Genomic DNA, 10,026 nt, shown 5'->3' with positions numbered 1-10,026 from the left:
TGGCATGTACAATCTGCCCAGTGCCCTGGCTGCTGGTGATTAAAACCAAGAGAAAACATACCACCGGCTTGAGCGTCTGAATCTACATGACCGACTTCAAAAGCCTCGCTCTCAGCGCTGGAAGCTGAGAGTCTCCGGGTCTGCTGTACCACCCCCAGCCTTGGGCAATCACAAGCCACAGACTGCCACCTAGAGTCTCTGCTCTCCTACACTGCCTGGGTAGAGCAGAGGACACTGAGGCAGTGGAAACAGATGGGCACCAGTCCCAAGACAGACGCGCTCAACTGCCTGAGTCCAGAGGCCAACTGAGCTAGACTGGGTAATCAGGGCAAGCCACAGGACTGAGTTCACAGGAACCTCAACAGGAGGCAGGAAAGGTGACAGAGGTTACTTAATACATACTCAGATCATTTTCTTCTTGAGTTTCCAGGCTCTTGTTCAAAGATTTTTTTATTGGGCTTTGTATTTGTATCACTCTGTGTAGTTTTTTGTTGATCCCAATTTCTACCACAGTGGAGTGCAGGAGTAGGTGTGGGGGGTACACTGTACAGCCGAGCTGTAACTTCAGCTGTGATAGCACCCCCTACACACACACCATCTCTCCTTTAAATGTGGTCCTGTAAGCACCGTCTCAATGGCAGTCAATACCTAGCAGCGGCACACCCAGGGTGACCAGACGAGGCTATCAATGGTATCAAAGTGTCCTAGGGCTAGGAAACACTCCCCCGCCCAGCGTGCCCTTCCAAGGCAGAGGGGAATGTGTCTGAAGCTGGGGCATCGGGTCACTTGCAGGTGGCATAGTAGAGCACACGCCCATTGATGTAACTGCGGATCTGCTCCACGTGCTTCTCCAGCCCCGACAGGTCTGCGGAGCGTAGCATGATGGCCTGACTTCCGCGAAGCAGCTCTGACTCCATGTCTGAGGCAGATGGAACAGCCATGGGGAAGAATCAGAAGGTGAGACACTAAAGGACTCCCAGTCTGTCCTTCCCTTCCCCCAACTGGGAGGCAGCAAGGACAAGAGTCTCCACTAAGCGCTGTCAACCACTGAAGCAGACCGTTCTCAATTATGATCTGCTCCTCCAGCCCCATCCCATGCAAAACCTGGCAGGACTAGGCCTTCTCTCCGTCTTCCCTTTGTCTGACCCTCTCCTCCATCCAGGCTCCTGGTTATTCCAAGGTGATGAAAGACTGTATTGCCCCCAAGATTAGCAACCCAAGTAGGGCATGCAGACCTCTGAATCCTAGCAATTAATGGCCTTCAGATGGATGCTGGAAAAAGTCGGCCAGGCGACTTGGGTCTTTCTTTGCTTTTTCACCCTATAGTATCACTCCAGGAAAATGTTCTGCTCCACATCCCCAGGGCATTCACGTACCATCCCCAGGTAAGACACGCTGAAGTTCTCTCGCGTGACCCAGGCAGCCTGGCCTCATACTGGAGTCCCTGCTACTGTACTGTGATAGCCTGGGCTTTGCCGGGGGTAGGGAGGGAGTATGGCCTGCCTCACAGGGTAGTATCGAGCAGCACTGGCTATGTCAGAATTCACCTTCTCATGAAGCCCAAATCTGACCACTTATTGCTTCTACCTATGTAGAGGAATCATGTGTATGGCATTTCCTGGACACACCAGTCCCACCATCACATCTATAGGTCTGTCGGCATCTTACTGAAGATGGGGTAGCCCTCACCATCCCCAACAGGGTGCAGCAGCATTGGCGCTGAGCTGATATGCAGCCAGTGAACCTCCACGTGGAATTGCAGGCTGATAGACACTGGAAACACCCATAAGGTTAAACAGCCACTGTTCTGTTCCTTGCTCCCCACGCCCCAGTCCCAGAGGATCCCATGAAGGTGAATCCTAAGTAGGTAAAGTCCTGCTCCCATGCTGTGTGCTGAGCCGACCAGGCCACACCAGGGGTTAAGTCATTCCACTGTCACCCTTGAGCTGTTGCCTCCGGTTGGTTTGGATGCCCTATGTTTGTTCAGTCTTCGGCAGTGAGCAAGACACTGCTGACTTAGAACAACTCACGGTGACTCAGAACTCTTGAGTCTCTTTCAGGTGAGGAACAGCTTGCGCTTGCCACCACTTACCAGCTACAAAGTACTTCCGGTGACATAAGCCACACATAGAGGCGCTTCACCAAATCCGTGGTTTAGAGATAGAGGCCCAAACTGTGGGCCTGCTTACATAATTTCCTTCTTACGTCATTTCCTGCCCACCCACCATTTTAGGTGATTCTGTTTCCTGGTGTATTATCTGCTATCTTCAGATATGATAAACAAATTATTATCTGTGGACACAGTATTGCGAGACAAGGCCAGGACAAGTGCTGAACCAACCTCCAGCTCTCCTTTGGGGTTTGTGGCCATGGCTCTCAGCAATTCCCCATAAACTCACCAAACTAATCTTTTCTATACTGTTTATCTGGTTATAAATGAGATTTTTGCCAACCATTTTTATTGAAATCCAGAGGAATAATGTGTTTGGCATTTCCTGGACACACCGGTGGGTCCCACCATCATATCTACAGATTGTCGGGATCCTAGGAATATCCCCTTTTTAAGGCTATTATCGCTACGTCTCCACGTTCCAAACATGCCAATGGCCTTAGATGGTTCATGCTGAGTTGGTGTCTGCCCTCATCATCGGGCTCCTGCCCCATGCAGATTCCTCATCTACGTCCCTCTTCTTCAGGGTGACTGTCACATACTCAGAACGCTCTTCTTCCTTCTCATGGCCATCTTCCTGAGGTCCTTCATTGTCCCCTAGCCTCTCCTAGGCCTAAGACTCCTTCCTCAGCTCTTACCTCTCTGAACATCTCTTTCTGGCATTGATTGTCCTCTGAGCCCCTAGAGATCTGTGTCCTTGTCACTGACCCGTGTGTCACTGTATAGCAAAGCTTGTGTTTTGAGGAGCAAAGACCCCAGCTGGACTGTGAGTTTCTCCGGGCCGGGCCATGTAACCGGCACCTTGCTGCATTCCTGCAGTCTTGTAGCTGCTACTAGCTGCTCGGGGAGTCTTAACTGGTCACATTTCCTTAGCGCTGCTGGCTTGGTTCCAATGGAATGAGTTGTAGGAGACACAGATGGGAAGGGCCAGTGAGATGGCTTAGTGGGTAAAGGCGACCACCACCAAGCCTGACAACCTGAACTTGATCTCTAGAACCCACGAAACAGAAGGAGACAAGCTGCCCTTTGACCCCCACAGGTATGTTATGGCACGTGTGGACTCCCACAACTGCACACACGTAAACTATAATTTAAAAAGTCCCTGGGTCATGCTCACCTTCCATTTTGTCCATCATCTCCATGGTCTCCCCAAACAACTCCTCTGCCTCTGTCTTGATGCTCAGGATCCGACTGCCTTGCTCACCCAGCATGGGACTCTGCCCCAGCCGGTCCTTCAGCTCTGTATACCTTTGCTTGAGTCTCTCGAAGCCCTGGAAAGGTAGGTCATTCCCAAATCCTAAATGTCAGTGACTAACTGGCATCGACAAATCAGCTCACAGCCTCCTGGTATCCCCCAAGGGTTGGGTTTGCCTGTCATGCTCTACCTCTGAGCCCCAAGGGATGTCTTTACACTTTGTCTTTTCCTTCCATTGTGCCAAAACCCACCATATTTGCCAGGCACAACATGGCAGGTTAATACCAAAGTACATTGACCACTTGGTCACTAGACCAGGATTGCAAATGCCCATGTTCCTGCCCTGGGTAAAGCAAGTGGTACACCTGATACCCCAAAAGGACTCTTCGATCATCTTTGTCCTGATTCTAACTAGCATGGAGGCCAGGGTGTCTGTCCAAGCCATAAACGTCTGACCATGGTGGAGACTTGGGATACAAGCTCCAAAGTGGATATCAAGAAAACTACTTTATAGATGAACTTGGAGCTGGGCACAAGCCACTGTCTCATTTGTAAATGTGTCTAGGGTGGCTCTCATGTCCCGCCCAGCTACCCAAAGGAGCAGGGGTAGAATTCAGACTCAGGCTGTGTTTGGGGTCCATGCTGAACCATTTTGCCTCTGTCCTGTGTGGTTTTATAGAAGGTGCAGTAACCTTCCTGCTCAGGAGTCCAGTTCTGGTTCCCCATCCCCGGGACTACTCTGCCCTCTTTGTACCTCCTGGGCACTCAGTGCCTGCTTGCTGGCACCCTCTGCAAGCTTCTGGGCCCGCATTGCCTGTGTCTGCTCCTGCTGGGCCTGGTGGCGGAGCTTCTCCATCCGTGCCCAAAATCTGCTCATCTGCTCCTTCATGCCCCTCACCAGCCTTTCAGCTGGCGCCAGGACCTGCTGGACCTTCGGGGAAAGATAGAGGAATCAAGGGTTAGTGTTGGGCCTCACAGGCATCATGGGACCTCGTTTTCCTAGCTTGTCTCTCGCTCTTCAGGGAGCAGAGTCTTCCTGACCATGATTCTTTGACTCCAAGCTACCCTGTCCAGTGATACTCAGGTTTTCCCCTTTTCCAGCTCCACTGACTTCATCCCGAATGCAGCTCAGAGCCCATCCTTGCTTTTGCATCCTGGTCAGGTGAGGCAAATCTGAAGCTTGAAGACCAGCCAGTGTATCTCACTAGGTGGCATCTAACCAGCTCACATTCTAGCACCTTCTTGTACCTAAACAGTTCGTTACCTTTAAAGTCTTACCTCAGCAACCCTTTCCTGGATGAGCCGAAGAGAGCGACCAGTGCCCTGCATAGTGTCCTGAGCTTCCTGCAGAGCCATGGTCCCCTGCCGAAGGTTCCCAACAACATCATCAACCTGGCCTTCCACAGCTTGGGCTTGGCTTCTGAGTGAAGGAAGGGGAAGGGGGATGAGTGGGCAGCAAATGAACAAATATGTCCTGGAGAACATTGCTCTTAGGCAGACAAGGTAAAGCACTGGCTCTCTCCCCACAGGACCCACCCAGAGGCAGCTGAGTACTAGAGTGATTCCCACAGCACTCTTGGGACACGAGCTCCCTGTGTGAAGTACTAAGTGAACGAAATGTACCCTGGACCCTGCAGATAGCCTAGCTTCCCTGGCATGGTAAGTGCCCTCCCCATGTTACAACCCCTGTACCCCCTCTCCCAGCTGCAAGGTTGGGGAGTAAACATGAACCCAGTTCCATTAGGAAGGCACTGGGGCCAGTGGCCATACCTGGCCTTCTCAGCCTCAGCCTGGAGCCTGCGGGCCCGTGCGATGTCCTGCTTGGTCTGGGACAGCACCAGATCCACATTGGGGAGCCTGGCAGCAATGGCCTGGATCTCTTTCATCTTGCGCAGCACTGTGGCTGAGTCTGTGGGCAGCCAGAGTGCCAGGACTGCTTCACTGACCTCTTGGATGGTGGCTGCGTCTGTGTCGGGGTCTGGAAGACAGCCAACCAAGCCATCAGATTAGAGGCCCCTCCAGGCTGGGTAGCACCCCTGGGGGATGTCTGCTATAGTCCTGCTCCTGGAAAAACCCAGGCACCTTTCTCTGTTGCTGCTGCTGGTGCTGTCAGGGTGTTTCCGGGACGCTATAGGATTCCTGTCCTGTGTACTGCCGAGGGGAGGAGGGATGTGGGCACAGCTGTGGCAGCTAAGTGTCTGGTGCCACAGGAAGCTGTGGGCTTGGAGGAGGAGGTGGTGCCAAGCAGCTGGTACTGAACAATGCCAGCAGCACATTCATAATCAGCTCCAAATTGGGAGGGAGCGGCCAGGAATTGGAGCTGCTTCCTTGGCAATAAGACCCCTCCCCTTCCCTGCCCCCCTCTTCAGGCCCAAGTACTCATGTTCACAAAGGCAGAAAAGGATTACCAGTTTTTCCCTGATCCTAGCCATGGAATCCAGAACCAGCATTCCTAACCCCTGTGGCATGTGACCCCACCCCCATGGAAACACTTGTCTTCCTGGTTTGGCTCCCTTCTCCTGCTGCAGTGTGAACGCCTCAGGACAGAGACTGGGTTTTTGTCCATTCACGTCCCCAGACCCCCAGCTCAGGCCTTCGAAGGGACTTTGCATTTGAGGAGTAACTGAAAAGGCACTTGCTCTTCACTGTTCCTTCCTCTTGGGTTCAGTCTCCTGACCTGTGACATGCCTTGAATGACCTACACACACACACACACACACAACACACACACACCCTGGGCTGTGACATGTCACCAACAGTTAGCCAGAGTATTTACAAAGAGTCTCAGAGAGACCCAAGACACAAGTACAAAAATGACACCTTCTCATCATTCAGCTGCTTCTGCAGATACCACTCTGGAAAGATGTGTCCACTCAACCAGAGTGTTTAGCCTGGCCTGAACTCCTCTAGGATTCTGGGACTAGCTTCTCTTCACAGGCAGCAGGTGACATAGGTCCTATCCTGTCCCTGCCTTTCCTCACACCAGGAGGAAGGACCTTCTTGAGAGAAAGGAGATGAGATGCTCCAGGTTATGCAGCAAGACACTCAAGGTCCTGGGAGCTCAAGATGCAGCCCTGGTCATTTAATTAAGCCTTCCCACCTCACGCGCAGCTCCATGGGGATCTACTCTAGACACGCTGCCCCTTCCTGGAGCCCAGTCTTGTTCTCCAAATGGCGCTGAATGGACACCTTTCCCAGAAAGCCTCCTGCCAAGATCATAGCCCCAGCCAGCGTAGGTGTTTCCTATGCTTTTCACGATGGCGGCGGCATGCATGACTGGGTGTACAATCCAGGCAGTCATAATGTTCTGAGGCAGAGGGGTCTCAGTAAACATCGGCATGCACAGCCCGGGCAGTGAGGGCGAAGATCCCGTCAGACTCTGCCCCGGCCTGTGTGGGACTCAAAATCAAGTGGGAATGAGGTGTGACCTGCAGGGTGTGCACTGGGCCAGCAACGGGGAAGCATCTCCTTCAGGACCAGGCTTCCTGGAGGGTTGGGAAACCTGAGAGGCATCTTAGAGGAGAAATTAGTCAGGTCAGAAGAGGCAATGGAAGGGAGAGAATACAGAGAAGGGGAAAACATCAAAAGTAAGGAGGCACTTTTGTGTGTGTATGTGCATGTGCACCATGAGTGTGTGTGTGTGTGTGTGTGTGTGTGTGTGTGTCCGCATGTGCTTGTGTGTGCACCACCCACAGCTGGATACCTTCTGGCAGGTCACCTCTCTGTGCATTCCTCACACGGGAATTGGAGGTAATAGCAGTACTTAGCTAGGGTTGCCCGGGTTAAGGGATGTGATACAAAGTCCCTCAAACACTGCCTGTACTTAGGAACTGTTCCATAAATCCCGCCTGAGAACTTCCTCAATTCCACCTGAAGGGCTAACAAAGGTAACTCTCCTCCTTCATCCACGGGCCTCCCACTCTCTCCTGCGGCAGCAGCAGCTGGGATTGGCACCCCCTACCATGGGTCTGCAGACTAGAATCCACCAAGTGGTGGTTATGAAAACTCTCAGGGGTCCCACCCACAGCCAAAGCAAGCCTCTCTCAGACCCATGCCCCCTCTGCCCCTGAACTCATCACAGACCCTGACCTGAGGTGCAGCCTGTCTGAGAAGGGGGAGGAACCTGGAAGCTCCCACCTGCTCCCAGGAGCAGAGCCCAAGCTTCACAGAGAAGTCAGCCCCTCCCAGCCTGAGCAGGGCCTGCTCAAGCCCCAAACCTTGGTTACCCTTTTGTCCTTCTGTGCCAGGGACCTTAGCCCTGAACTCCCATAACACACTTCCCAGTGGTTCCTCCTGCTTAAGTCACAGGGCCTCTGTCGACCCCTCCAGGGCTTGAGTCAGGCTTGCACCACCCACAGCTCCTGCATGGCGGGCTGTCTGCACTCAGGAGACAGCTTTGGCCTATTTGGGGTAAAACCACTGCAGTAGCACCATGAGCCACCACTGCTGTGCCCAGCCCTTAGCTCATATCAACCAGGCTTCCAGCCAAGCAAAGTCCTGGCAGGGACCCGAGAGCTAATAATACCACTCACACTCCAGAGGCCCCTTTCATTTGCCAAAGCACATTTTGCAGCAGTTACTCAGTTCTTGGGGGGAAAACTTGTAGAATACTACCGACTCCATTTTCAAGGGAAAGTTAAGGTCAAGAGAAACGGCTTGCCCGGAGTCGAGTTCCCTGAGTCCTAGCTCATCCCCTAGGTCACTGAAGAAAGGATCTGTCCCATTCACTCCTTTCTTTATTCATCCACTCATTCATTCCACCAATCTTATATATGTGCCAGAAGACCCATGAACCAAGCAGGCATCCATCCTTGCTGTCCCAGAGGCACACTCCGAATGGACTGTACAGCCATTCCTGAGTGGAGGGATACACAGAGAGAGACTACAGAAGGCCTCTCTGGGGAGGTGACATTTAAAGCTGTAACCTTGGAGCCGTTCATCCCAGGCCAGCAAGGATCAGTGACAGACCCTCCAGTGGGCAAGGACCTGACAAAGTCAAAGTGGCACCTGGTAGAAGAGATGGACAGAGGTCAGGAAAGGAGCCTGTGTTCATCTAAGAGCAAGGTGGGGAAGTTGGGGAAGGGGTGGAAGGCAATAAAATCAATAGCCAAAGATCAGGCAAGATATATGGTCGAGTCAGTGGATAGCAGGCATGGTAGGAAGGAGGTGGTGGACTAATGAGCTAGACATGGGCAGGGGGGGCTGATGAGAGCCAGAATACTCTCAGAGATTGAAAGTCAGCTCACCTGTGAGGAAGCCCCGGACCTGCTGGATGAGAAGCCGCGTGCGCTGCACGTCCTCTTCCATCTGTATGCGGCTGGTGCTCACCTGGGTCTCGAGGTGCTGGGCATCTGATTGGACCTTAGACGCTGCCTCCTCAGCTGCCCTGATCTGTTGAAACACGACGTGGGTCAGAAAAAGGACAACCCCCAAGGAGCCTCTTGGCATCTCCCAAGGAATCTATGGGGCATCCTCTCCCTTGGGACCTGCAACCAGCCCAGTTTGCAAATGATACTTATGGAGGACTTTAAGAGAAAGCTCAAGAGTGTAGCTCCAAATTCTACCTTAACAGTTGCTGGGGGGCATAGTCAAATCTCTTTAAGATCTCTGGGCTTTGTTCTCCTGACTGTCAAGTGTGAATTCCGAATTGCCCAAGGGACTCCACCCTCTCTGCCTCTTGCTCCCATCCTTTGTGGTACCTACCATCTGCCTGGTCTGCTGGAGCTGGGAGTTAAAGCCCCGTAGCTGCTCGGCTACCTGCCCTGCCATATGGAAGGCCCCTCTGGCTCTGGGCAAGGCTCCCATGCAGCGAGAACCACAGGCTGTGCCATTGTCATGGGGGCACAGCTCTCCAGGGCACGATCCCGGGGTGCACGGTGTCTGCCTAGAGCTGCCACAGAGCTGTAGAGAGATGAAGGTGTCAAAGAAGCCACACCACAACCACTCCCATCCCACACGAAACAGCCACACATCTCCATGGCAACCAGGACCACGTTTCCTTGGCAACCCCTGAGTGCACAGCACAGACATAGGGTCAGGACGAGTGGGGTAGGTTCTGAATGGGACAGATACGAACATGGGGCTCTCATTCCCAGTCACCTTGTTGGCAGTGAATGTCAAGTCGGGCAACGAAGCCATCTCCAAACGCAGGGCCACGAGTTGGGCTCCTCCAGCTCCTCCTCCCCCAGACTGAATCTCCAGCCCTTCTACCTCCCTGTGACTGTCCCTCAGCTGGCTCAGCAGGCTGGAACTGTCGGACACCTGCTGCGCAGCCCGGGAGGACTGCTCGTAAGCAGTGGTCAGCATATGTAAGGCTCCTGAGGAAAAAAAGAGAGGGGCTCTCCAGCCTTGGTAGGGGCCTTTCTCCCTAGGGAAGAGTAGCCCATGCCCCTGTCCTCACCTGAAGGGTCTGCACTGCTTAGCTTCTCAAATTGCTCCTTCTTGCTCTGATATATCAGGAGGAGGCGATTGAAGCTTCTGTCCAGATTCCCCAGGTCTCCCGAGAAGGACTCCATCTCCCCCTCTAAGGGAAGGTCCAGAGGCAGGCCCTGGAGAGTTCGTCTGAGACAGAATGATATTTGCTGAAATATAGGGAGATGCTGTACCTGAGCCAGGAGGAGCAGACTGCATGGGGAAGGACCTTCCACCAGGGTATGAGAGG

The 10,026-nt window shown here is 53.1% G+C and overlaps 1 protein-coding gene across 8 annotated transcripts in view; it reads right to left on the bottom strand.

The window, feature by feature from the left end:
- Nucleotides 1–432: 432 nt before the first annotated feature.
- Nucleotides 433–10,026, bottom strand: part of Lamb3 (laminin subunit beta 3) — a 68,720-nt gene continuing 59,126 nt past the window's right edge. For all 8 annotated transcript variants that reach the window (XM_050148284.1, XM_050148285.1, XM_050148278.1 and 5 more), the window contains 9 exons: nt 9,766–9,926; nt 9,465–9,682; nt 9,069–9,266; nt 8,612–8,756; nt 5,136–5,343; nt 4,644–4,785; nt 4,120–4,296; nt 3,288–3,441; nt 433–919 (listed from right to left, as the gene is read on the bottom strand). In XM_050148284.1, coding sequence (XP_050004241.1) covers nt 783–919; nt 3,288–3,441; nt 4,120–4,296; nt 4,644–4,785; nt 5,136–5,343; nt 8,612–8,756; nt 9,069–9,266; nt 9,465–9,682; nt 9,766–9,926 — 1,540 coding nt within the window. In that variant the 3' untranslated portion in view covers nt 433–782. The remainder of the gene's footprint in view (nt 920–3,287; nt 3,442–4,119; nt 4,297–4,643; nt 4,786–5,135; nt 5,344–8,611; nt 8,757–9,068; nt 9,267–9,464; nt 9,683–9,765; nt 9,927–10,026) is intronic.

Source organism: Alexandromys fortis, unplaced genomic scaffold (genome assembly GCF_014885135.2).
Source record: "Alexandromys fortis isolate MF-2015 unplaced genomic scaffold, M_Fortis_MF-2015_v1.1 scaffold_62, whole genome shotgun sequence".
Lineage (NCBI taxonomy): Eukaryota > Metazoa > Chordata > Mammalia > Rodentia > Cricetidae > Alexandromys > Alexandromys fortis.
Note: the sequence above shows the minus strand (reverse complement) of the source record. Positions and strands in the feature narration are given on the sequence as shown.